This window comes from Thunnus thynnus, chromosome 8 (genome assembly GCF_963924715.1).
Source record: "Thunnus thynnus chromosome 8, fThuThy2.1, whole genome shotgun sequence".
Classification (NCBI taxonomy): Eukaryota; Metazoa; Chordata; class Actinopteri; order Scombriformes; family Scombridae; genus Thunnus; species Thunnus thynnus.
In genome coordinates, this window is record NC_089524.1 from 29,417,039 (window position 1) to 29,444,925 (window position 27,887).

The 27,887-nt window shown below is 38.4% G+C and overlaps 1 protein-coding gene across 4 annotated transcripts in view; it reads right to left on the reverse strand.

The window, feature by feature from the left end:
* LOC137188274 (uncharacterized) overlaps positions 1-27,887 on the reverse strand; it is a 155,726-nt gene that overhangs the window by 82,618 nt on the left and 45,221 nt on the right. Inside the window, exon 1 of one of the 4 annotated variants that reach the window (XM_067597862.1) lies at positions 3,628-3,792. The exons of the other annotated variants lie outside the window; for them this stretch is intronic. Within the exon in view, the coding sequence (XP_067453963.1) occupies positions 3,628-3,712 (85 nt within the window). The 5' untranslated portion in view covers positions 3,713-3,792. Of the gene's footprint in view, positions 1-3,627; positions 3,793-27,887 lie in introns of those variants that run through there. 4 annotated transcript variants of the gene reach the window in all.

A 27,887-nucleotide genomic window follows, 5' to 3' on the forward strand; every position in this document is an offset into this window, starting at 1 on the left:
GTGGAGGCAGTGTGATGGTGTGGGGCGGCATCTCCCTCACTGGAAAAACGAGGCTTGTCATCATTGGAGGCAATCTCAATGCAGAGAGATATTGAGATGAGATTCTGCAATCAGTGGCAATCCCATATCTCCACAGCCTGGGACCCAACTCTATCCTCCAAGATGACAATGCTCGCTCCCACAGAGCGGGGTTTATCAGAGACTACCTCCAGAATTTGGGAGTGGAGAGGATGGAATGGTCTACCAGCAGTCCTGACCTCAACCACATTGAACACTTGTGGGATCAGCTTGGGCGTGCTGTTCGTGCCGAGTGACCAACACAACCACATTGGCTGACTTGCAACAAATGCTGGTTGAAGAATGGGATGCCATCCCACAGCAGTGTGTGACCAGGCTGGTGACCAGTATGAGGAGGAGGTTCCAGGCTGTTGTGGCTGTGCGTGGTTCTTCCACAGGCTACTGAGGCTCCTATTTGTTAAATGAATAAATTGTTAAATTGCCAATATGTCTTGTTTCTTCAAACTTCAATCATCCAATCCACCAAACACCAAATAAGAGTCAATGGCAGAATAAGCTGTTTGGCACTGGCAGAGAAGATTTGGCAAATTTTTCATGGGCGCAACCCACATACACAGTTCTGCTGCTCATCCCACAAATGCATGTTCCTTACAAATTTGGCACCATTCAAAAGGGAAATAAACAGGCTTTCCAACGGTATAAGATTTGTTGTCAAGAAGCATTGTTACAACAAAGAAATAATCTACCAAACACAAATTTCCTTACTTTTTGTGCTAAGTGTAGAAAGGAGAAGGTAGTGGTCATGGTTTATGACCTGAATGTCAAAACTCACAGCAACGGGTAGTCATGTAAACTCAGCTCTTAGTAATTTTCCCGATTCGAATCACCACACAAAGTAATGCAGGGAGTGCTCAAATCACAGATGGGACTAAACAATGGCTGAAAACATCAGTCCCCATGTGTGGCCATTGGAACTGTAGTAATATTATAAACTATTTTTAATGCTGGCCTGCACAGATATTGCACCAATCATATTAAAATAACCACACTGTCAGTCTGAACCAAAAATTCACCCCCCTTGAAAACAGTAATACAGAGGACGCTGTCACCACTAAAAAAAAATCAATAAAACTCAATTTTCTTCTTCATGGTAATTACAATTTTGACCATGAATACAAAAGTCAAAACAAACAATGATGATGTATATACTGATTTCTTGGCAATACCTCTGGACACCCATCACCCCACACACACACACACACACACACACTGTACTTCCCAGTGGAGTACTGAATGCCTTTGATCATTCCACTTGATCACAGCTTGAAGATGTCAGCTGCCTTTGAGATAGAGAGAATTTGTCATTGGCTGCTGCCAACTTTCTCTCTGTCATCCAATTTTACTGCCTTGATTTACAGCAGAAGCTGACAATTTCACTGTGAATGAGGGCGTTTCGCAGACATAACGCACATAACTTCATATATAACACCTTTTCATACACAATAAACTGCTGAAGTTATTTTGTTCTTGTCTCATCCTGCTATTAACAAGCCTTTATTAACAAGCTCTGCAGGGGAACAAATTCTCATCTTTTGCATTACTCACTGAAGTTCTGCTTGCTACATAAAAATAAGAACAGTTATTGTCACCAAGTTCTGTAGCAAGGTCAGACGTTCAAGGTTGCAACACAGTTGAAATATTCAGACTTGACCGTGTAAAGCTTCTGGAGGTAGAGCATTTTCACTCCATTAGAGAAGGGACAAGCATAATTATGAAAATGAGATAAGGGAGAATCAAAATGACCTGATTGAAAAAAAGAGAAAAAGTCCTCCAGAGCAGAACTTAGTTTGATTGATTCAGAGCAGATGAGCCCAGGGCTCCACTGTTGGCAGCCCAGGGTTCATGCTGTAATGATAGCTTTATAATTAAGATTAAAGACCACAGAGCAGACAAGACACTCGAGTGGTGTTGGGGGCTTCTCCGATGACACTGGGAATAATTGGAGAGAAGTATCTACAATCCCTATACCTCCCCAAAGAGTAGGAGACTGTGGGCATCACTATATGCAAACACTTGATGTGACTGACAATTGGAATGAGGTTGATATATCAAGATTGCAGACTGTGATAACTCACAATCATGGTGTAGCTTCAGGATCTAAAAAAGGAAGAGCCTGATTTATGTATTACTGTAGTGTATAATTTAAAAAAAATTGAAGCAAAAGGCATGTGTTAAACAGCAAATTATGTGTGATTATGATGATTCACTCTTTACATGGGGCAGATTGGAGAGCCATCTGGGCAGCAGTTATGATTGAGACAGACTGACTTCTGTTACTAATGAGTTGGACAGCATGAAAAGAACAACCACATTCTAAACAACTTTCTTCTTTTATGAAATTTGAGGAAAAACAGCAAGGCTTCTGTTATGGATGATATTCAAAACATTTTATGAGGAAATTCATGCGAGTACGGAGTAAGAAAAATCTCTCCATGTGGACATCCTTTGTTCAATAACATTTTCAGTCAGTCGTCTGCTTTTCAGTGTTTCACTGCAGCCTGTCAAGGTTCGTGTTCAAAGTGGCCATCATTTCTCACCTTCGCTGACATCTCCTATCTGATGAGGGTGAAGTCAAGTCGCTTAGATGACTAATAATCATATCAAAGGTGCCTTGTCATGCAGCAGATTTAAATAAGAGGGTTTGGGGGAGCATTTGCATGCATCTGTATGCCTGGGCTAAGAGGCTAATGTCATAAAGTACGGCGCAGACATGATTTAATGTAATCTGTCATGTCATATGCTAATCTTCAGTGCTCTCAGTAACATACAGCATGTTAGCACAGAGAGATTTCAAGGAGCACTAAGTCAGAGGTGTAGTACTGAACAGTCTGCGACAACCCACAGTATGTGATTGTGTTGAACTAATCATTTTATTGGCACTGCCGGGTAAATATATTGTACATTTTTTGTTCATGTAGTTAGTGTAAATTTTGTTGCTGTATAAATGAATAGGCTGACTAAATTAAGCAGTTACTACTAATTTGTAAGGCCTTATAGAACTCTATTATTGTGCAACACTCTCTCTACATGACATCAAATAAAGCAGCAGATTTATTTCAAAGCTTACTAAGTTGTCACCCAATACCACTGAGAAGTCTTTCAGCAATTAATGATAGTGAAAAGGCTGCATTTAGGCCCTGTTTTTGGAGGGAATACTGTAATGTAATGAGTTAAAAGAAGCAGCTAGTTACACTATGTGCAACCATCGTATTGATGATTACAGTAATTATCACTTGGTTAAGGTCAACAGTAGAGTTAGCATTTATAAGGACTGCATTATAGAGGGAAGAGGGCATTCACACAGAGAATGGGGAAAAAAAATAAATCAAATGAGTGGAATACAAACATTCATGCATTAAAATGTCTGCAAGTTATATTAGTATTCCCATTTAGCCAACCTTCTCAACCTGACTGTGGTGTTCACTGAAGGTGAACACTAAGCAAATTTTGGCCTCACATTACACAACATATACCAACTGTACTGTAGCTGTGAGCTAGCTAGCAACATATGCACCGACAGCTCAGCTTGAATCTAATCGCAAAACTCACCAGAAACATCGGGGGCCAGATGCATAAATGATGCGTACTGATATGAGGTATGAGATGTCACTGCTGACAATGGTTTACAGTCCATGTGATGAATTAATGATATGGATGCTATGAAGAGCCACACAGCCGTGTGTAATGGTCACACGTAATGACAGCTGTTCTGCTATTGCAGAATCTCGCTTGTGCAACACATTCAGGGAAACAGCACTTCTTTCCTGTACAGACTGGTGGAGCAGGCAACAAACTCATATGAAAATGGCTGGTTTGGGGCGTGTCTTCATCCATTTATGGCTAATTGTGGGAGAGGAAATGAGGCTCGTGCATGTGCACCCAGTTCCTCAATGATTGAGATTTATAAACCAGAACCATGCATACGCAGAGCTTTATAAATCTGATGAAAAGAATGCGTATGCATATTTCTCTTTGTGTGTACACACAGTTTTAGTCATGAATCTAGAGTCTTATGCATATGGCCCCTGGTCTTTCTGATGTTTTGAATGCAGTGCATTCTTTCTGAACACATTTCAACAAGAGTCAGGGTATCCTGTAATCTTTGCTACTAAATACCGCCTAACTCTAAACCCAACCATGACTTAGAAAAAAGTCTTATAATAATTGGTATGAGCCATGTTGCGCAGTTCACAAGCAACAAATTGGATGAATGAATTGTGAGGTTCTTGTACACTGCAAACTGAACAGTGCCTTCTTGCACTTCATTATATGATTGTGTCATATTTTATGCTTCTTGATGCAATTTAAGGGAGAATCTGCAGTATTGAGTTTTAATGTTTGGTGACACAAATGCGCTTTTTGGTATTGGTAGATCACAATCTATGGCTTTACGGCAAGTTTGAACTGATATAGCTGTTCTCCATATTGAAGTGAACTATGAACTAATACAATACTGTTGCATGTGCCCGTTCATCAGTTCTTTAATGTGACCTTTTCTTGATGGGGGTTAATGTCCTCTTTTCATTAGTACTGCATTTTCACACACTTTTATCATTGGCTCGCAGCACACATGGTGGGAGAGAAGAGCTAAATTTGGTCACAAGTGGCACTGCTGCCAAAATACCAAAGAATGAAAAATAAATTCATTGGAGGAAAATGTCAGGTACGAAGCTGTGAGAGGGACTTTGGAGGTCTGACAAGACACAATTACAGACCGGCCCCCCACTGAGGACTGGGATGTGGTATTTTCATGTTGGTAGTCTCTCAAGTAAACCCACAGCGGCATGGCACACCCTCTTTGATCTGTGTGGAGGGGGTGTCTGATGCATCCCTCTTTCACTGCTGATATAGTGTGGGAATGAATGTCAGGACAAAGTCAGTAAAGGGCCAGCCCCTCCCAAACACACTCCCAAAGCACACAAGCATTAAAATGTGTAAACCTGCATAACAGCGAGCCTTCTGTCTTTCGCTGATCTCTGTAAGTGTGGACAGACTCTGTAAATAACTGCAGTTCAGTTTGCATTGCATCACATTTGACTAACAAGTTATCAACTATAAAACAAGGATATGAAAAAATGCAATGAGTATTATAATAAAATGTCATATTCCATATTAACTTCAGTCTCAAAATATACTATATAGTCTTACATACAGTACAATATGTACTGTATTTCCTGATATGTACTCTCAACTAATAATCTTTCCAATTATTCATACCCTGAAGACAGCCTGATAAATTGCCTGTGGTAATTAAAATGATTAAGTGAGAAGTGCAAAATGGTAATTTATCCTTGTATGACAGAGTTAAGTAAACCTGGTTATAAAACTGGCCTAATTAGCTGTCATAAAATAGAGCAGAATGGTAAACCAGTGAACAGGTAGTAACAGAGAATGAAGTAATGCATTTCAGATTTGCTAGATAGCCCCTTTGCTTATTTTCACCTTTATTAACTAAAGCGCCTTCTCTTCAAATTTATATTCATTGATATATTCTGTCTCAATCTGAAAGACCGCTCCTCACATAAATTTAGCCTCTCTTGTCCTGTCTTTGATATGAAGCTACATGGTAACTCGACGAACATCATGTCGCAGCCAATGCACAGCCCGCAGAGAGTTGCACAATAACCTTTCCCAACATCGCCTATCTCAGCACCAGACTGTCACATGCTCAATAGCATTGCATGTGACACTACACTCGGGGGCAGATTTCTCCCAAATATGATTTGAGATGATTGAAAGCTTTTTGATTTCGAAGTGTATTCTCTTAAGCTAAGTGCTCTCAGAGACCATCAAGGAAATTTAATTGCCTCACTTAGAGAAAAAAGCAGGTTTTCTGACCCAAATGATATCAGATCTTAACATCTCAATAGAAACACATGGAATTGGATGGTCAACTGGGCGCCTAATGTCATTGGGAAATGCAATTTTCTGATGGCATTTCCTAAGTCTGTCTCACCGAAAGCACAAGATTGATCAAAATCTTAATGAGCCATTTTCAGAAGTGGACTTTGGCTTTGGCTTTATGGAAGATTATGGAGCCAAACAACCATGAATGTTGACCTTATAAAAGGAAAGTTTCTACATTTGAAAAACAGTCGCCATGACGTCCCATGACTACCCAGTCACAGTGCACTAGTACAAAGGATTACAAAACCTGGATGTAAAAAAATAACTAGAATATACAGCACATACTGTACACATAAACGAACTTCGAACCAAACAAATGCACAGTATGCAAGTAATTGTTTGTAAATTTCATAAGCTTGAAGGTGCAGTATGTAAGATTTAGTGGCATCTAGCGGTGAGGTTGAAGATTGCAACCAACTGAATACCCCTCAGCCTCCCCTTCCAAACATGTTGGAGAACGTATGGTGGCCACGGAACTTGCGAAAAATGTAAAAGGCCCTCTCTACAGACAGTGTTTGGTTTGTCTGTTCTGGGCTACTGTAGAAACATGGTGGTGCAACATGGTGGCCTATGTGGAAAAAAGATCAGCTTCCTATGTAGATATAAAGGGCTCATTCTAAGGTAACAAAAACCCAACAATTCTTATTTTCAGGTGATTATACACTTATGAATATTATATTCCATTTCTGCCAAGTCTGTTCCACTAGATGTGACTAAATTCTACACACTGCACCTTTAAGACTCTGTTCTGAATTGATTTGTCTGATTCCTCCATCATGCTTGATTACATCTATCTGAACAGAGCACACATGCTACCCAGCAGTATGTGAAGTCCATGGACGTAGGTAATGCCAAACTGAGGTGGATCATCCCTTTCTCTTCAAACAAGATGAAGATATTGTCTGGAATTGAGGGTCCAGCACATCTGTAGAATAAACCAAAGTGTGCAGGAAAAATCTCTGAGGAACATAAAAGATTCTTGTGTAAACAAGGAGAAGAAAAGCTCATGTAGAGGAGTATTATTATGCTGAAGTTGGGTCAAGGGCAAAGCTCCTACGTAGCTCTGTCTCCTTCCATCAGGCCATACATTCAGGTTGTTGATATTCAACTAAAAGCAAAGAGTGTCGCTCATTCCAGCAAACCACTCAACACTTTCACAGCTATTAAACTATGTTCAACTTGGCTTGGCTCCAGAAAACAAGCAATAATACCAGAATGACAATGTTAGCTATTGCTGACATTTATTGTTGACCATTTTCATTTATTATTTTCTGCCTGACACTCTCTATAATTCTAAGATACTAAAGGGCTGAATTGGGCTAATTGCTTGGGCCTCTGCATTTTCCACTTACTTTAATGTGAAATATGATATTTAACTATACTATAACTATAGTATATATAGTATAGTACTATAACTATGATATTTATCATGATCACCCTACCATGATTACCATAACATGTCAAAGCACTGGTTGCCTTTGTTGATCATTTGTAATGTTAGTGGTTGAAAAATTTAAGCAGATCCTTTTGTTTTTGTACCCAGTAAACGTTAATCTCAATTAAGTTATGTAAAATGTAAGTACAAGCCCAAATATGACAAGTATGCAAGACAGAACAAGGGCTTAATGTTGGGCCCAGTACATACACACCATGTGAGTGGCTGTTGTTGCTAATTGTACAGCCACTAGTAAAGGTGAGGTGAGGTGGGGAAGAAGCAGGCTTTTAGCTGGATATGAGAATTTGTAGTGCTTTTCCACTCTGCATCTAGTCCAGTGGCTTTCTATTTCAAGCCTGGCATTGAGTGAACACTGTTATACAGTAAGAGGATGATGAGAATGGCCAATGCAAACTCTCATTTTGGTGACTGTGATGTGATTAGGGTCAAAGGTAAGAAGCAGCTGCTCAGCTTTGACTCTAAACTATTGCATGCTGGTGGAAATCTTCATGCAGCACTGACTCCACCCCTGCAAACATACTGTATGACCCAGCAAGCATTGCGTCATTGTCAGCTCACAACAGCAACACTTCAGTCAGAAACAGTCATGGTTAGTTAGCCACACAGCTGGCCTAAGTTTGTAGTGCGCATGCTCTGGCCATAGAGCATGTGCAGTGCGGGAATGTCAAACACAACACCAGATTTAAAAACTCTATATACTTTGAAATACAGAGAAATTGATCTTGCAGTGGTAAGACTTAATCAGCATTGTGTTTGGCATGAGCTTGAACGTAGCAGACGTTCATTTATATGTAAAAGTTCCACACTGCAGGTTTAAAATAAAAAGAGTTCCAAAGCCTACACAGGGACTACCACAGACAACATACATAGATTGACAGACAGGCAAACGGGTGGATAGACAGATAGATAGTAGGGTTGGGAAATATGATGATGTATTGATATCATGACACACAATTCTGTGTCCTAGATTTTTACATCTATATAATATTAAATCCCAAGTTCTCCCAATTACTTTGCATTACGACAGCATACAACAGCATTACCTTTCCTACATAACTTATTTGCTGATGTAAAGTAGTTGTACATAAACATAATCTCTAGGACACAAGGTTGTGAGATAATATACATTTGTCAGAACTTGCCATATTGTTGACACTGTGGTAGCTGTCTTATTTCTGTCTTTGGTTGTATTAGGCTATTGTTGGCAATGTTGCAAATCTAGGAGCAGGACTTATTGGAATTGCAATATTGGATTTTTATTATGATTAATTTTTTTTTATGATTAATTATTTTATGATTTCTGCATCAATGTAACAATGTACCTAGATTTGTAAAGTATTAATTTTCTGGATTAGCCAAAAAAAACAACAACATCTGGTTATTTTAAAGAAAAAAGGTAACGCCTGCACACTTACTCATGGCCACAAAAGTTTAATCTGGACAATGTTTCGATCCTACTCGGATCTTCATCAGGTCAGAATGTTTGTAAACCACATCCATATTTATACATCACGCACACCAATAGGCTGACACGCTCTATGATGACAGGTATGGTTAACTATCCAACCTGTCCATAGAGCTTGTCAGCCTATTGGTGTGCATAATGTATAAATGTGAGTGTGTTTTACCAACATTCTGACCTGATGAAGATCCGAGTAGGATCAAAACTTTGTCCACTTCTGTGTGTCTGTATTGTGTGTTTCTAATCCTGTGTTTCTAATAGTCTTACACCTATACATGATGTGTGTATAATTACTCCTTTCCAACTGTCTCGTTATTTAACCCATAAAGTTAAAAAAGAAAATGTACTATATTATGATAACTATCAATATTGCAATATAAAATTATATATACACCATGAAAAATATTTAAATCATAATATATATAATTATATATGATATATACTCTTATGAAATACTGTAGAAAGATTTCTTTTCATGACTGATAAAGTACAGGTTTTGAGGACAGTTTTGCAACACTCAAGGTTTTTTTTTTTAATATTTTTTCATAATTCTTAGAATTTCTTTGGTATCAACTACAGTGTGTTTTAAGTGTATCCTGCGCAGCACAACATTATTTTGATTTTTACATTATGATGTTTGCAGACATCCCTCTAGATGAAGATAAGCAGGAAAGTGCAATCTAGTCAGGCTGATCACAGACTGTCCTTGAGGCTTTGAAACAAGATCCATTTAGATTGTATGGCAGAGTAAAAGGAATATGGTCTATAATATCTACAACAGCTTTGTAGATAATGATCAAATGAAGAGGTCTTAGGAAAATAGCTTGAACCCCAATGCTGATTAGGATCCAATTATAGGGTGAGAAAAAATCTGAAATTAATTTTAGGATGGTGTATTTCAGACATCATCCCACTTACTGTTATTGCTTGACTTCTGAGGACAAATGTTGTTTTCTTCAACTGATTAATTAATAACAGATTAAAGCTTATTTATTCATAGTTTTAAAAGTAACAAAATTCAGAACAAAAATAAATATACAACCATATAATATGTGCTGTATGTCCTATGTATGATTTCATTCCATTGTACATTGTCCCTCCACTGTGTTTTCTTATTACTTATTTTAGTGTTTCTGTATTTATGCATACTTATATTTATGTTTTTTACAAAACCTAATGAGCCCCAAAAAAAGCCCAGACATCTTTGTCCACAGTATTGCTGAAATTTCATGTTCATGGACAGTTCATGAGTTACATTTCCAAAATTAATGCTAAATAGAATATGTAACTTATGGAGGCAAATATGGAGACTCAATGTGTTCAAAATTAAATAAATAATCAAGACACCATGACATAAATAATATGAAGTCCAGAAAAAATATGTAATATAACCATGAAACAGTGAAATATTTCAATCAATTTTCAAAACTGTTATTAACTGTTATTTCAAAAATGTTATTGGTGTCATTCCAACAGTATTTATTTTATGATATTTTTACAAAGTCTGTTTTCATCTCACAAGAAATGTATTTCGTAATGTCAGTTTTTGTCAAAGTGTGGATTTATCATTTGAGACAAACAGGGCAGAGCCAGTTATGTGATTCGCTGCCTGTTTATTCAGACAAAAGAAACAACAAATCACATAAATGCCCTGTTATAGTTATGAAATAAAACTAAAAAACTGAATTACCTTACAATTTCTTCAACCTCTTTGGGTTTCCGTATCCACGTGTATACCATCAAACTAAAGCAAATTCTCCTCATGCTTGCTATGTCATCTAACCTTGTGACAGCATCCAGCTGTCGAGCAGATTTAAATGTAATCTACTGAATGATAGAATTAACGATGGTATCAGTACTTTATACGCATTGTCAGTCTAGACTGTTACAAACTGACAGCCTCATCAATGTTTCTCAACAGCAGGTTATGAAGAGCATCTCCAACCAAACAAACATGCTTGTTTTAAGATTACCTCACCATACACAGTATGAAAAATCAGAATAGCATATTATTCATAAATTTTACTGATCACCTTTAACTGAGAGATTCACACAGCTGATTCACATATCCTACGATGACTGAAAGTTCCAAACACCAACAGCAAAATCACACAATAACAGATTCCACATGGATAATACCAAATCGAGGTGTAACAAATAGGACAGAGCTAACACCAGCATGTTCCTTTAGAGTCATCACAGGACTGTAAGGCCTACTACAGTGTTTGTTTGCCATGTAGTAATGAACTTGCTTGATTCACTAAAACCGAGCTGCCGCCGTCACACTGTGACAGCAGAGCTTGCAGCTGCCTGGGAAATAAGATAAACTATTAGCAGATGAAAAAGAGCTATCGGTTCCATCTCACTTGAATCAGGAACTTGTTTGCCTCTGCACTACCTTCAGGAAATACACAAGGCCTCGGCTGGTACCATGAAATGACGCCCAGACACCGAGCGCAATTAAGCCCTGTGTGGCATGGGCAGCCATTATGTATGAAATCAAATTACCTTCATTAACCTGCCAAGTTGGCTGAAGGTGCCACTACCCACTGGTTCTTTCTCCGCCCTCACAGAGGAAGATGAATGACAAACCAAAAGAGGTGTAGCATGCTGATATCCCTGTGGAGTTCTAATACAACATCCCCTCCCAAAATTTTCTAATGCATTCATACTCATGGAAACCATTTCTGCTGCCTCCACCACGTGTTTTAATGTTGCAAAATGAAATGCATGGGTTGAAAACAATATCGCATGGTATGAGATAATTAGCTCTCCTGGCTTGACAAATGGGCCAATACCTATGTGCATACATGCTTTTGAGCACTGCATATGTTGCCTTCATAAATAGGCATTGTGCTGCATCCCCAGTTGTAATACAAATATTTATTGCTATAACTCTTAATGCCTGAACAATGGCTGTACAGAAAAAATACAACTAAATTGCAACAAACTGACAAATAAGATACAGTGAATAAAGATATGGGATCATAAAGGAAGCTTATGGCCATATCACAGTTGTGGTGATACAAGGAGGCATTTTTCTTTCACAGCTCTTAAAAAGTACACTGGCTTCCTACCACTGACCTCATTTTCCACCATGGAGGATGTCAAACAGTGTTGAATTTACACTCTTAAACAGAAAAAAAATCTCCCCCACAAATGGTTATTTCTCATAGGAAAACACGAATCAAGTTAACAACAAAATGCAATCCTGTCTGGATGCGCACATAATCATTTGGCCTTATGTAAAACTGCCGGCTGAGGCACCGGGGGGAACTGATATTTGTGGTGACTGGCTATCAGAGCCAGCATCAGAGGTAAGTGATTCTATTTAGATAGATAATAAATATGCGGTCATGGGGAACCTATATCCAAAACCCACATAATGACTTTCTGCTGTGGCTGGAGGAGGGGGTTGCCAATCAGTCTTTACAATATTTACAGCAATTTGCTTTCCCTTCATCCTTCTCAGTGCTAATTCAATTCCCCCTTCATTATGAACACCATATTTTTAATGAAAGAGGCCTTTTCCAGTCTAAATGTCTCCTCAATTCTTGTATTTATCAATCACACAGAGGCTTTTAGGCTGGAGGCACACCGGTATCACATGGTGAAATTAGTCTTGAATTCCACTTAGCCGCTGCACTGACTGATTGGGGAATTAGCTTGAACGCTATTTTGAGTGATGGTCATGGAACAGTTCTGAGACAACTATATAACAAAAGCATTTAATGTTCTGAAACTTGCCGAATGCGTGCTATATTATGTCTCTTTCAATTTTAGAGGTCACAATGTTAAGAGATAGACTGATTCTCATTGAATCTGGACTTGCATGCTTATTTATGCAAATTCCCCCAAAAATTTTGGAGTCCTTGATAACTAATACATTATGTATGAAAGCCAATGATGCCTTGTCTGAACTGAGTTATTGCTAACAACACATTCTGTGGTCATGCCACCTGGAGCTGGGCAATGTATCAATATAATACAATATCCTCAAATGAGACTGGATATTATCTGGGATTTTGGCTGTGATAATACTGTGATGAGGCCTAAATGTTGTCTTCTCCTGGTCATAAAGGCTGCATTACAGTTGATGGAACAATCTGTCTTATTAGGCTCTTCAAGCTGAGTGAAATGAAACATGAATCCCTCTACCTGCTTGATCATCATCTCCCCACTACTAATGATCATCTCTCAAACATTTCATATCTTTTGAAAGCACCAATAGCTAGGCTGTATGATACTATTTAATGACCGTACACAGGTATGAGGAAAGAAAGAGTTTTTAAGGAACAGTTTGATGTTTAAGGAAATGCACTTATTTGCTTTGTTTCAGAGTTAATTGAAAAGATCAATACCACTCTTATGTCTGTACGGTAAATATGAAGCTGCTGCCAACAGCCGGTTAGCTTAGCTTAGCACAAAGACTGGAAACAGCTAGCCTGACCCTGCTCAAAGATGACAATGTCCACCTACCAGCAGGTCACTAATTAACATATTATATTTATTTATTTTACTAAATTTATTTTTTACTTAGTCTCTACAAAAACCAAAGTTTAAAAAGAGCACGGTCTTTCAATTTAATTTATTGATTTCAGGTTCCGTTTTGTAATTCTTTCTCTCAAACCCTGTCCTCGCACTCAAATAGTCCCTGCTTGCGCTTAGATTTGCTTTGCTTCTGCTCAAACTGTATCCTTGCACTCAGATATACTGTTGCTCGCACAGATTTCCAGCACTTCTCCTCGCATTCTGGCTGCTTCTGTGTGCTCGTGAAATGTCTGTTCTCAGATTTCTGCTCTGCTCTCCAATTTTTGTGCAATAACCCTGTCAAAATTCCCCAACCAATAGAAGGCCAAATAAAATGATCCCTGCCTCTTGTAATTCTTATAGTAGTGTTTCTCAACAGGGGCGGTATCGCCCCCCAGGTGGCATTCAGAGAACGTCATGGGGGTGCTGGAAGCAGTATCTTTAAAAGGGGGGCATTGAGGTGTTCTTGGGGGGCGTTTGTACGTGTCTGTTTTTAATGCCAGTTTAGTCCTATATTTGAATGCACATTTTCACAATTTCATCATTAGACTTCAAGATTTTCCTGTCTTTTAACAGTGCTGTCAAGTCTGTTTTTCTCCATTTTACACATGGAACTACAGTCAAATTTGTGTATTGGGCTCTGAGCCCTTTGAAAACGCAGATTATGCTCAACACTGTACGTGAACAGCTCCTGTGTAGACACGGGGAAACTATGCTGAGTCTCTACCGCGGTTTGCTGTCATTTATAGTTGCGCTAGCTTCTCTTTCCTCTCCTCTGCTCTATTTATTGGTGTTTGTATTTAGCTTAGTTTGTAACTTGTGTTAAAATGTGTTAAATTCCTGTAAACTTAGCTACCGGCTGAAGCAGCCTCTCCTCTCAACCAGCAGCAGAGGGAGGAGGAGGACAGTTTGAAGATACTGACCGATGTCTGTTTTCTTCATTCTTTCTGAATTTCACTCAGTATTTCAACGTCAGGAATATTATTTATTTTACTGACATTTTTTTAATTTACTTCAAGTGAGATATTATTATTTATTTAAAAAAAATTCAAAAATTCAAAAAAACCCAATTCTTTTCTTTGAAAAAGAACTGATAAGAGTGTTGGTAAATACTCTTATTTCTTTCTTCTGACGCTTCGTTCAAGAAAAAAAGTCACCAGTATTCTCTGAACTTTGAAACAAAGAATTTGGAGCAAAAGTCAAATATTAACAGTATAAATCTTTATCAGCTGCATCATTAAGTCTGGTATGTGCCTTTTATTCCAACAAGGAAATAAAGTGCTGAGATGGCATTAATGAAGTCTATTGTATCTATGTGATGCAAAACAGGACAAATAAATAGTTTGTGGATAAGATAAAGATAAAATTCTAACCATAGCCGTCCCTACAGCTGGCTAGTGGCTATCACCTGCCAATGGGAGGATGAGAAAATCGCAGTTTGCATCCATTCATTATAAGCCTGTTTCTCCAGTGTTTTGTGATTATTATTTCTCTATGTCACACAGTGCCCCGACCAAATCTGCTGTGGGCCTTTGACCTGGTATTTTATTTGAGCGCTGCAGGTCTGATTGTTTAGTACTCTTCTATTGAACACCTTAGCTATGGACACATATTCTTCTGCTTTTTTTCAGCAGCCTCAGACTTTTTCCTTGGTAGACTGCTCTTGTTTTCTGTTGGAACAATTAATAAGAATGCTTCTTGTGTGGTATCGGCACCAAATTACCACTTTCTGGTTGGTTGCTGTTCGTGATCAATAACGAGACCTAATTAAAGTTTGACTGTCAAATTTCTAACGTTTGCATTTATTTAACACTCATAAATATAATTTCTATTCACACGGCTTTTTTGCTCCCTGCATGGGAAACTGATGATAATATTTCAACTGGGCAGTTACTCTTTGACCGCCCCCTCCAAGGCTTTTCCTTGCTTCCTTTATGACTTTTGGAATAAAAGGACAGTTACTGTATATACCAATATATACAACGTCCGTACGTTTTCTTTTACTATAATAGCTACATATAAAAGTAGCCGTATAGCACACTGGCCTCCCGTCAACATGTTAGAGAAGAAAACAACGTCAGCTTTATGACTCAGGAGTGGGAGTCTAGAGGACCGCCAAAGTCAAGGATCTCAAGTAAGTTTTTATTTTAATGGTGCTGTTACTTCTTCAAATTGATTTGGTTAAGTCAAATTTGTGGCACGAGAATACATCCATGATAATAATGGCAAGTGTTGTATGTTATGGGAAAACTGTTGTTAGGCAACTAACAACAAAATCGGCGGCCACTGTGTTTTTTTCTCCATATGTATATATATGTTAACTGTCCTTTTATTCAAAAAGTCACCAAGAAAGCAAGGGAAGTACATTTAATAAAGCCCCGGAGGGCAGGAGTGGACGATGAATCCGCGCCCATATGGGACGCTCTAAGAAGTAAAGCGAATGCCCCCACAAGGAGGCAGGGATCATTTCATTGGTTAACACTACATTTGGCCTTCTATTGATTAGGGAATCTTGACAGGGTTATTACACAAAAACATCAGAGAGCAGAGGAAAAATCTGAGAGTAGACGTTTCACGAGCACACAGAAGCAGCCTGAGTGCGAGGGGAAGAGCTGAAGCTGGAGCAGCAAAATCTGTTCAAGCAACAATATATCTGAGTGCAAGCACACAGTTTGAGCAGAAGCAGAGCAAATCTAAGCGAAAGCAGGAGCTATTCAACTGCGAGGGCAGAAAAAATCTAAACGTGAAATCAATAAATCATGCTCTCAAATTGAAAGACCATGCTCTTGAATAAAGAAAGGAAAAAAGCCCTATATGTGGTCATCATCATGAGGTTGTCAGGCAAACAGCGGACACTCCTGTCACTGCTATTGGTCAAAAAATAGTCCAGCATATGGTCACTCCAGAGGTCAAAGGAAAAATTCCCCCAGATCCTTGGATAAATGGAAATCAAAAATGTTAGAAACCCAGGATAGGTGAAAGATCCTCCCTCCTCAGACAGAGTGCATTAGCAGCAATGGTGGGAAAATGGAAATAACAAAAACATCAATGGAGTTATAGTTTAAATGTAGTAGTTTAAATGTAGTACTGATGTAATAAATCCAATATTAAATCCTCTCAGCCTCCTGAACCTCGTTGGCCTCTCAAGTCATCTGGCAACTGTCTGCTGACTGGGTCCAAACTAAACATGGAGAAGCAGCATTTAGTTACTTTGCACCAGACAGCTGGAACAAACTCACAGAAAATAGAGGACTTGCCCAAACTTTGGCAAATTAAAGATCTTTATGTTCTCCATCATTGTCCATCTTGCTCTTACATCTTGACTTATTTAGCATCTCTGTTTTTATCTGTAATTTCTTTTAAAATAGTTTCCAACGTATTCATTTGCATTGTAATATTTTACCATATTTTTCCTTTTTAACATTTTAAAGACAGTTTGTAAAGCACTTTGTATAGCCTTTGTCTATGTGTGTGTGTGAATAGAAACAGAATACTTAATACAGCACTTTCACCATCTCATCACGTCTCATTTCACTTCTTCAATTAACATCTTTAGGATTTAGGCAGACATGCAGCATTACGGTAACTAAAGGAATCCTGGGTAGTATGTCACCAATTGACTCTAATAGGTTACGGTAAATCACATTTTTTTACCCTCATCAATTACTCTCATTTATTTAGTGGACCATAACTCTATTTGTGAATGAAAATCTTATTCAAAAGACAAGAAAAATTAGCTTGTGGGTGCTGGATTGTTGGAAAATGAAGAAAATGAGGTGTCTAACCCAAAGTGACATTTACAAATTACCTGTTAATTTCAACTGGGTTGAGGGATGACAGGACTGAATTACACTGACAGGAGGGTAACCGGGTAATGAAAGCCAAGTCTGTAGTGGCTAAATAAGTAACCTGCACTTAGAGAGAAAGTGGGTTTATTCCATGTGAGCACCTCAAGTATTTCCAGCGTGGACCGTTTAATAACGGGCTCATCTGAACTATATTCCGTCTGCACCCACCTGAGAGGTTGCGCCGCCCTACAATCTACTTTTGGTCCAATTAAGTGGAGGCCGGATGATGAATAGTTACAATCAGCCTTGTTTTAGAGGCCTGTGCTCAGGAGGATACTAACCATGCAGTGAGAGTGCGAGAGAACGTCCAGGTGTCAGAGTGCAAGGTGAAGCGCAGAGACTTACAATGGTGTCACCTTGCATCCATCGCCGCTAATGTCTGCTAAAAAGTCCCTCCCAGTGCTGAGACAACAAGGCACAAAAACCGGTGTCTCTCACCCCTCCCACTCTCCCCCACTCCCCCATGCCCCAAGCAAACATTAGGGAAGAGAAAACAGTGCCAAGTGGAAACGGGTGACATTTGAATTGAATACCTCAATAATGGATGCCATCTCCCTGTAACCTCCATTTAGCTGGCAGAGCCGTATAGCGGCGCAAAATCAAGACAGGATCCCTCAGGTCAATGGAAACAGAGGACGTTGCTTAATGATGCCTGTACTGCTCTGAAAGCATCATGCTAGATGCAAGAGGAAAGATAAAAGCCCCTGCACCTGTTAACACTGATGAGAATGTGCATTTTCAATAGCTTTCCTGGAATCTGGATTTAAACATAACCATAATCCCTAGTTTTGTGCTGTCATGTCAGTAGTTTCCTATAAATGGTGGCGATGTGAGAGACAGGAAGAAAGAGAGAGAAGGTCAATTAGGACTGTGTGCTCATTTACTTTAAAAAGGTCACCCGTGTCTTCACAGCAATCTTACTATTGTAGGATACTGGCTGGAAACTCCTTAACAATCTCTACTGTGGCTGTACACAGCACTAGACTCCACCCTGACCTCTTTAGAAAGGCCGGCCCAGCTTCTCCCTCACTCTCGTCTGACCGGAGAAAACTAATGAGTGTGAGGCTGTGGGTAAAACCTAATGGGGCTCAGTAGTTTTTGCTTGGGGCTGACTGCTGAAAATGAACATTTAACCACAGCTCTAGTAATTGAAAAAATGACAAGCGGTACATACAGGCCGATGCCCCACACAAACACACAGCGCCCAAATTATTCTGATTATTTGCCACCTCCGGATTACAAGCGCCTCTCCATACTTACAGCACCAACCAGTAGCAGCGTCAGAATACACAGGAAGAAGCAGAGATGTGGAAGTAACATCAATTAAAATGAGAATGTTAGCCTCTAGTTATGCCAGCCATGGAGTAAGTGCAGAGAGGCAAGGTCTTGATGTTACATAGACTTAACTGCTTGGAAGCAGGCTGCACAGTAATAATAAGCTCATTTATGAGGAACCTTCACAGGAATAAAGCATCAACACATGTCTCTCTTAGGAAAAAAAAAGTAATGTTACTGGGAGTTTCTGAACTTAACTTTGCTCACAGCTCCACCTGCTTGTCATTTATTGACACTGACACTTATATCTTTTGAAAGGCAAATTGGAATTGAGGTGTATGTTTGATGTAACCTTTGAACCTCATTACACATAGCTTGTGTTGTATGGAAAGCATCCAACCACAAAATAATGGATATTGTACACAGAAGAAGAAAATCGCAAGACTGAAAACTAAGAGCTACATTACAGATGTAAATCTAGCTTTGATGTTACAGTATGTGTTTCATTTCTGAAATTTGGTATGTAAGAAATTAATCCAACATGAAAACAGAAACTGTGGTGATCCACAACACCCAAATACACACTGAGCACTCTATGCAAATATTAGCTATTTAGATTTCTAATTTTCTCATTTTATTTACATATTATTGCCTATTTTTCTGATACAGACATTTACATGTCATACCACTGAAACAGTCCATCTCATATGGAATTACATGATGCACAATAATATCACGGTGTATTGTTCCTTAACCAAAAAAGAAAGTAAATCGTGTTTTAGACGATATAAACACCACATTTTTTTTCTCAGTGACCATGTGTTTTCCTGATAGTGACAATGCAAATGTGTCTTTTTTCATTATTTCTGCATCTTCACAGAAAAAGCAATGTTTTTTTTAGTTCTACTGGATAACCTCTTTCTTAGAACATGACATAAAGGACAATATAAACAAAATTGATTTCACTTTCTATTTCATTTAACTCACATACCCGACAGAGCCTACCTTGTTCATCAATGTAATGGTATGATACAAACAGCCACATTGGGCACACAGACCTTTCCTCCTGCAAAGATTAAACTTCACATCATTTTCAGTACTGGACTTTGATTAAACAATATGTTCTCAGTTTTGGCCTATTCCAAATCTCATTACCCTATTTTTAAACAACAGAAAAAACAAAATATTTAATCAACCGATATTAACTTTTTCTTTCAAAATGTACTCTTCATTGGATCACATTCTCACCCCATAACTCTTATCACAGCTATGGTTTGAGCAAATGTAGCAAAAGCAAAAAGTACCTCATATATACAATATACTGTCAGAGAGTTATTTAGTTGTTATATTATGTGTGTTTAAATTGTTGTGTTATATGTTGTGGACCAAAAATATCACCTTACTACCTTAGGAGGTAGTGGTGATTTCAAATATACAACATAAGACTGATTAAAGCTAAATTATTATCTCAGACATTAACCAGATTGAACACAAGCACTGGGACTGCGATCCATCATAATAGTTCAGCATTATCTTAAATGTCCAATGGCTATTCCATTTATGAATGTTATGCTTGATGGATGATGGCAATTAACAAAATTTAATCTCCAAAGAGTTCTCAGAAATCTCCACCCACATTTAAACACACGCTCACAGAAAAGGTAATGCCTTGTTTGGTGTGCCATGCTCGAGTAGATTTACCATATCATTTGAATGATGCAGTCATAGTTCAAAAGGAATTATAGAGTTTTTTTTTTTTTTTGTTTTTTTTTTTACACATTATCGGAAATGGATTTGATTGCTTAACTCAGATATCAGCCATTCCAAAAGGTTTTTCAAAAGATGTTTGTACAGACCTAGATTTGCAATTACCAGCAGTTAATGGGGTAGTCTCACATTTTACACCTCGTTCCAATGAAAACAGCATTTCCGCTGTCTCAGACAAAAGGTCCTTGTGCTTCCATATCTAATTTAAATCCACATCTAAACAGCTGTGTGATGATGCAACAACTGGTTTGACTGGGTTGTCCAAGGCTAGCTGAAGTGCACTGTAGTAAACAGTTATTGCTTGCACCAGTTGAATAGCAATTATCATTTTATACATATATATATATATATATATATATATATATATATATATATATATATATATATAGGAGTGAGGGCAGTTACTGGGAACAAAGCTGCTTTCAACAAAATGATTTTGTTGTCTCCAATAAACTATTATCTAAACTGCCACCACAGAGTGCTACATTTCTATGAACTTTCCTTTTTTCTTTTTCTATTTACTCCATTAAAAACAAATATTAAACATCCAAGCCTGCAATTCAAACTGATTTGCAGCCCTCGTCCCTGACCAGGCTTTTAAATTAAATAAGTTAAAATGTAATAACACACGGCAGAAAGCTAAGGCATCTACTGTTTCTCAACAGTTGAAACTTTGCACGTTGTGGCACCACAGACTACAAACCACTAAGTGATGTCAAAGCAGGTATTTTGCCGCCTTTGACTGCTGATGGAAACGCCCACTGTGATTTCCACATGCCTCAATGTTTCAACACACATGCAGAAGTTCAGATTGAGATCAGTGTTAGTTCACATTTAACTATTTGGGGCTGAAGATCAAGCTATTGCTAGCCAGCTATGTTACATATTATGTAGATCAATTATTATTTTTCTGCTAAGCTCACATTAAATTCATTGCACATGTACATTTTTTGATCCGATTTTCTTTACTTTTAGTTGATCACATTTTCATACACACAGAACATACAGTATGTACACTTTCTGAATTATGGTGATTATGTGTGTCTATTAGATGTATTGTATAATTAATGGTCTAGAGCAACAAAGATTTGGTGAATTCATTTCAATACTCCTTTACTATCAGTGAAGGAAAAATGTCTGTCCAATAAAATCCTAATATTTTCTTCCTGTTCCTTTTTTAATAAAATTCTGACTTTCAACATTTTGGTTCCCTCGAGTTAAAAAAGATTTTAAATATATTGCCCCTTCTTCTTGAAACAATGTGAAGAAAGATTTGAAATGGTCAATGATTACTTCTGGTGAATTAAAGTGAATTTTAAAGAATTTGAAAATAGCACTCTCAGTCAATGCCTTTGCTTCTAATTTATAGGGGTTTTTTTGCCATGCTAGTGGCGTGGCTCTATAGACAGCAATGTCTGTCAATTGGTTGGTCCACCACTTTGGTCCAGACTGGAACATCTCAACAACTGATGGATGGATTGCCATGAAACTTTGTACAGACATTCAGGGTCTCCAGAGGGTGAACCCTACTAAGTTTGATGATCCCTTGACTTTTCATGTAGCGCCACCATGAGGTTGACATCTATGGTTGAGAGTAAAATGGCTGAACTATATATAATATATAGGATGAACAGCTATAGGATGGATTGTCATCAGATTTGGAGATATTCATGTTCCTCTCAGGATGAATTGTAATAACTTTGATGATCCGTTCCCATCAGCCTTAGCTGTAGTTTGTGTTAAGTCCTAATTAGCTGTTGTTGGTATGCTAACGCTAAACTAACGGTGAACATGTTAAAAAATGTATCTGCTAAACATCAGAATGCTGCATGTTGCATAGAGCCTGAAAGAGCTAGCCTGGCTGTAAACTCTTAAGTCTTGTTATTGTATGTTTGATAGTGTTGGAGACCCTGTTTATGCATCTTTACTGGATACTGTTTTTACTCTTGTAGTATGACAGTTTGGCCTGTTTATGTTGTTTGTATCGTAGATATTGTTTTCACAATGATTTTATGCTACCCTCTTGGCCATAATTTCAATGACATGTTTGACTGGTTAAATTGATTAAAGTTAAAATGAAATGAACATAAATACTTTTGTCTTAATTGTGAGTTTCATGCAAAATCTCTTTTTTCATTATTTATTCAACAATAGTGTTTACAATAACATCAATGGTCATATAAAAGAGTATCCTTTGGAGTAGTTGTACCAGAGTACCAAGGGTTAAAAATTATGACTAAAACTCAACTAAAGCCAGTTGTAGCCAAATTATCACCCAAAGCTGAAAAATAAATTCAAAATATAGTTTTTAGATTAGGCTTAGTGTTTTATATAATAATGTAAAGATACAGTTATTGCAGAATTACCGGTTTTAATTGACATTTTTTAAACAGTACTTTATAAAAAGGGAGAATTTATTGAGTTAAAATGTTTTGCAGATGCATTTTTAATGAATAACCCTGACATTACTTCCAGTATTGACCTTCTTTCCCAAGCACTCCACCTGTTTTTCCTCTCCTCCCACTCCACTGTAGCCTTTTCCCTTGGCCTCTGTGGGGTCTTCATTACCACGGCATCAAGATGCTGCTGCCTTGACTGTCTGCTGTAATGAGGGAGAGGCTCAACATATGGACACCAGAGCAGTGCAGAATCACTGCCATTGAAAATGTTGGAATACTTTCTTAAAGGAATTCTGCCATCTAGAGTGACCAAGGTAATGAGGGGTCAAGTGATTTGGTGGTGGGCCCAAAACACACTTGATTTATTTAAGCACTTTTTGAAACCTCCACTAGCTCCGCCTTCTGTCATTGCCTTAAAGTAGTACAGTCCTCATTCATAACTGTCAAGAACCTACTCATCTGTAACCCAAGCTTATTTGGTTGAAAATCACACATAAAATGTGTTTTCCACTGCAGAGAGGAAATAAGAGGGGAACTAATCTCATTTCTTTTGACACTTCCCTATCATGATTTTTTGGAAGGGAGACAGTGGAGGATAATCCTTGTATGGATATGAGCCTATCCCATGTCTGCGAGTCTGGTAAAAGCAGGAGGTTGACTTTCAGATGTACCCACCAGCCTCTGCAGCCGTTGAGGTTGAGGTTGAGACTGAGGGTGGTGGGGGGGTGGAGGGGTAAAGAAGAGGTAGAAGACACTAACAAGTTCATGCAATATTAATGAGGTGTTGAGATGTGGGACATGCAAGGCAAATCGGCCACTGCTGTGTATATGCAGGAAAATGATATTGTACATGAGGATGAGGACATGCATTTGGAAAGGTGAGTGATTAGTGATTACATAGAGAAAAGGGTGTGAATGTATATTAACTGAAAAACATCTTTTTTTTGGAACCCTTAGCTACATATTTTTACAAATAATTTTGTACCTGGGCCTACAATAACTGGGACTTATGAGGAAATGTCACAAATCCAGGGAAAAAGCAGACCAGTGAGCTTGACATATGGTATGTCAGAACTGGCCTGAGCCTGCTGTCCAATGAAATAAACATTATTCCTAATATTTATATGTAACTGGTGATTTTAACCTTAGACTTTGCAAAAAAACATTTTGTATGTGATTTTGGTCTTGTAGGCTGAGAAGATTAATGTAATAATTACAGTGTGTATCAGGATAATTTTAAACCATTTGTACCTATCTACGTATACATTTGAATTGCTTGGGGCAGCAGAGGCCTTTTTACATTATGCGGGCTGCCCATTTCTGCTTTTGTCTCCTAACTTCCTGTCACTATTGCTGGCAAATTAAGTCTCTTTCCTGATCTGTTCACATACAGTAGCTGCTATGTATTTCCCAGCTGGGAACACAGGTTCACAGTTAAGAGGAGTTGATGGTCAGATGGACAGATGTCAGACTGAAAGGACGACCTTTGGTCCAAAGTTACCTTAAGCCTTATCTTCAGCTAGCTCACTTTGTGTTGTAGCAGTAGTGAGATGTTTCTATCATCAGGAAAACTTTCAAGAGCGCTGATGCTTAACTTGTACGATGTGTTGGTCTGGAAGCTGATTTATAAAAAATACATTTCTCCTAACGATTGGTAGTTTATATTGTGACCAGTCACCAATCAATAACATGAGCTGATCCCAGTGCTGTGTGGGAGATGTGATCTAATCAGCCAATATACTACCTCCTACAGCAGTTGATGTTTGTAGGACTGCAGTGGAAGAAAGTCACTCATTTTCTTCCAGTTATGAAAGTCATTAACACTATATGTTGTATTGTAATATTGGTCAAATATTTGCTAAAATGCAGGTAAGGGTCACCACAAGAAGCAAACAGCTGGTGTGACAGGAGGTTAAAAGACAAAATTTTGCAGTAGAGCACTTTCTTGTGGCTGGGAAACATAAGGTGGGTAAGGTTGGAGAAACATGGCAGGACAAATCTGGGCAGGGAAGTGTAACAGTATCACTTGCAAATTTTGTTGTTGGTATAACCGATGGGACACATCTACAACATTAGCTGACTTGATCAATGGACCCATGTCTAGAGGCTTACCAAAGTAGGTCAGCAACGACATTAACTGGTCCAAGCCTTGGTCCATTTTCATTTAATACGTTGGTATCACCACAAATTCAAAATACAAATATCATCAAAATTATTAGTAATATTAATTCTACAACAGGCATCACCAATATAATTAATATTTTTAGGGAAGATGTTGCAAAAAGCACTGCATCACTGCAGCACGTAAGTGAGACAGTCCCGGTGGGGAAATGAGACCATCTGCCCCTCTGCAGGTGACTGTCCCGGGATAGAGGATAGTGTTAAGCTGAGACAGCGAAAGAGAGCAGCAGGGTAAACTGTCCTGCTATGAAGCTGCTGTAGCAGACAAAGAACAGCAATCGGCCCACTATAAGCCACCTTACAGCTGGCACTTCTCTGTTGTTCTACTGTTGTTTCTAGTGTTTTACAGTGATAAATTTTACTTATAACTGAGTGTGCTTAAACACAGAGCCACTGCTGTCAGTGTTGACTGACATCTTCCTGGGTTTCTCACCAGGGGAGATACTGTGACCATGCTTTTTTCACTGGCTTAGAAAGGCTAAAAGTGCCACATGCTGAGAATACTGCATCACTTTCAATACCCAAATTAAACGATAACACAGCAACAAGAGGGGTTGGGGGTTGGTGAACGGTCATGAATTATGTTCTTGTTTTTGGAATCATCAACAGATTTCACACTTGGTGAAAATGGTGCTATGATGTCTACAGCAGTGATGCACCAACCCATATGTTCACTGCTGGTAATAAACATAAGAACAGGATTTTATAAACATTTTAGAACAATATAATTACACTTTGCACAAGCCTAAAAAGAAAGATGGTGTACTAATGTCTCATTACAGTTACCTGTAGGTACTCGATTACTAAGAGTAAGAAGTGATGTGTAGTTACTGCCACATATCACCTCACATGTACAATTATGATCTCATTCAGTCCCACAGCAGTCTAGAGATTTTATAGTGAAAAAGAAAAAGTGGTATAAGTTCAGCACTCCTATTGGCTACAAGCCTGAGTTCAGTTATCTTGCTGTTTTAAGAGTTCCATTTTGTCACAAAAGCCATGCAAACATTGCAATTTTCTTACTGGAAGAGTGAGTGCCTGAGAAAAACATTTTCAAAACTGATTTCAAGAAGCCATGTCAGCCTCACCCTTTGCACTTGGCTTCACAATATACTGCTCCAACTCCAAATGCTCATTATGCAAATATGTAGCCTTAGGTAATGCAAAACCAAACAGCCAAAGCAAATTAGACGATACAATTCTGTGGAGTAAAGACGGTACAATTAGCATCTTATTTAACGATGTTACTGTATTTTGGATCAAAGGAATGAGGGCTGTGAGATAACCTTGTTTTGCTCTAATGTTTAGACATGCTGCTTGGACATATAATGTATAATGTGCCCTGTGGTAAAAACCTTACCTAGCATCAGTGTATTGGCAAATGTCCCTGATAAGAAGATGGCAATTTTACATGCTTCTATTGTAGCCAAAGAAGAGCTGATCAACAACATAAACTAGGGCAAACCTGGACCACTTCATCGCACTAAAGAATATAAGAATCTGTCCGAGTAGCTGGGTAAATACATTAAAGGAAACAACAATTAGAATTAATTGGGCCAGGATTAACTTAAGAAAGATAATTAAAGTTACCCTGTGGAGTTTTTATTGTAAACAAACATCCTTTTGTTTGCATTCAGTGTTGCTCATCAAATGCTTTGTGTGTATTCTTAAGGCCTTACAAACATGCTGAAAAATGTGAAAAATCTGATCTGTAATCATCTGTTTGAATTCCAAATGTACTGTTTTATCATTTCATTGTTGGATTCAAACCACAGATGGAAAACTCTTGGATAAAGGCAAGGGTGCTTGCTGACTTTGTAAAATACTCCCTTACAGTAACGTTAGCTTGTTACTCAAATGAGGCAGCAGAGGCAATGTGAGTATCAGCATTAATTCTATAATTAAATTTAACATTACAGTTGCATCGGATTTTGAATTTTGAATAGATTATGTTTTAGTCTGAATTTGATCAAACTTGATTGAATAAAAATCAACAGCCCTAGTATATTCTTTTCGTGCTGAGTATGGGGTATGGTCTGAGGTACACTCCAGTGTTACTCATACATGGGCTCAACTTGGGCAGTCTACCTAGATAGATTAAGACCTGCCCAGGTAAATAAAATCCGAATTCCAATTTTTTTTTCCAATCAAGACACACAATTGTCACATCATAATGCACACAGACCAGTGGACCTTCAGCCCCCCGTATTTTCAAACCAGTCAGTTAGTAGAGAAATAGCAGGGCAAAGTGGCGATACAGCAGGGAAGAGTGGAGAGGGTGAGGCAGCAGGGCCAATTGTGGAGGTGGTGGAGGCAGATGGGAGTGAAGTTGTCGCAGCAGACACCACAGCTGCAGGTATTCCACTATCCCAGAGAAAGTTATTGTGACAATGTATCAGTCAAGTATTGTAATAATGATTCTAAACATAATGCATTCATTTCAGATGATCTCAAACACCGCATGGAACCTTTGGTGGCTTGAAATGCAACAATTCAAGCCCTGGCTGTACCTTACAAAAGCAGGGTATGTCTAATCAGAATTATAAGCAACTATTTGTTTTAAAGCTCTTAAGTCTTACCACATTTGATAAGTGTGTGCAGGAAGCACAAGCCAACAGCAAAAAAAGGTCCTACAAAAAAGACTTTTATTGAAGATGGGACTCTTGTGTTCTGCAAAGATTATTTGGAGCACCACATCACCCCTGAGTCTCATACACAAAGTATGGAAAAGCAGGCATCACTTGCCTCTGGTATGTTCTGATTTTTCTTTATCTTGTGTAATAATACATTAGCAATCTATAACCAAATTAGCTGTCCCTATTTAACATGGTATTCCTTTACTCATTGTAAAGGCTACTCAGTGGTGCAAGCTTTCGACCCCAACATCAGCATTGAGCACAAAGCTGTTGTCGGGGATTTAAGTGCCTTAAATGGGTTGTGAAAAACAAAACAGCACATCACACCAACTACCCAAAATTATTAAG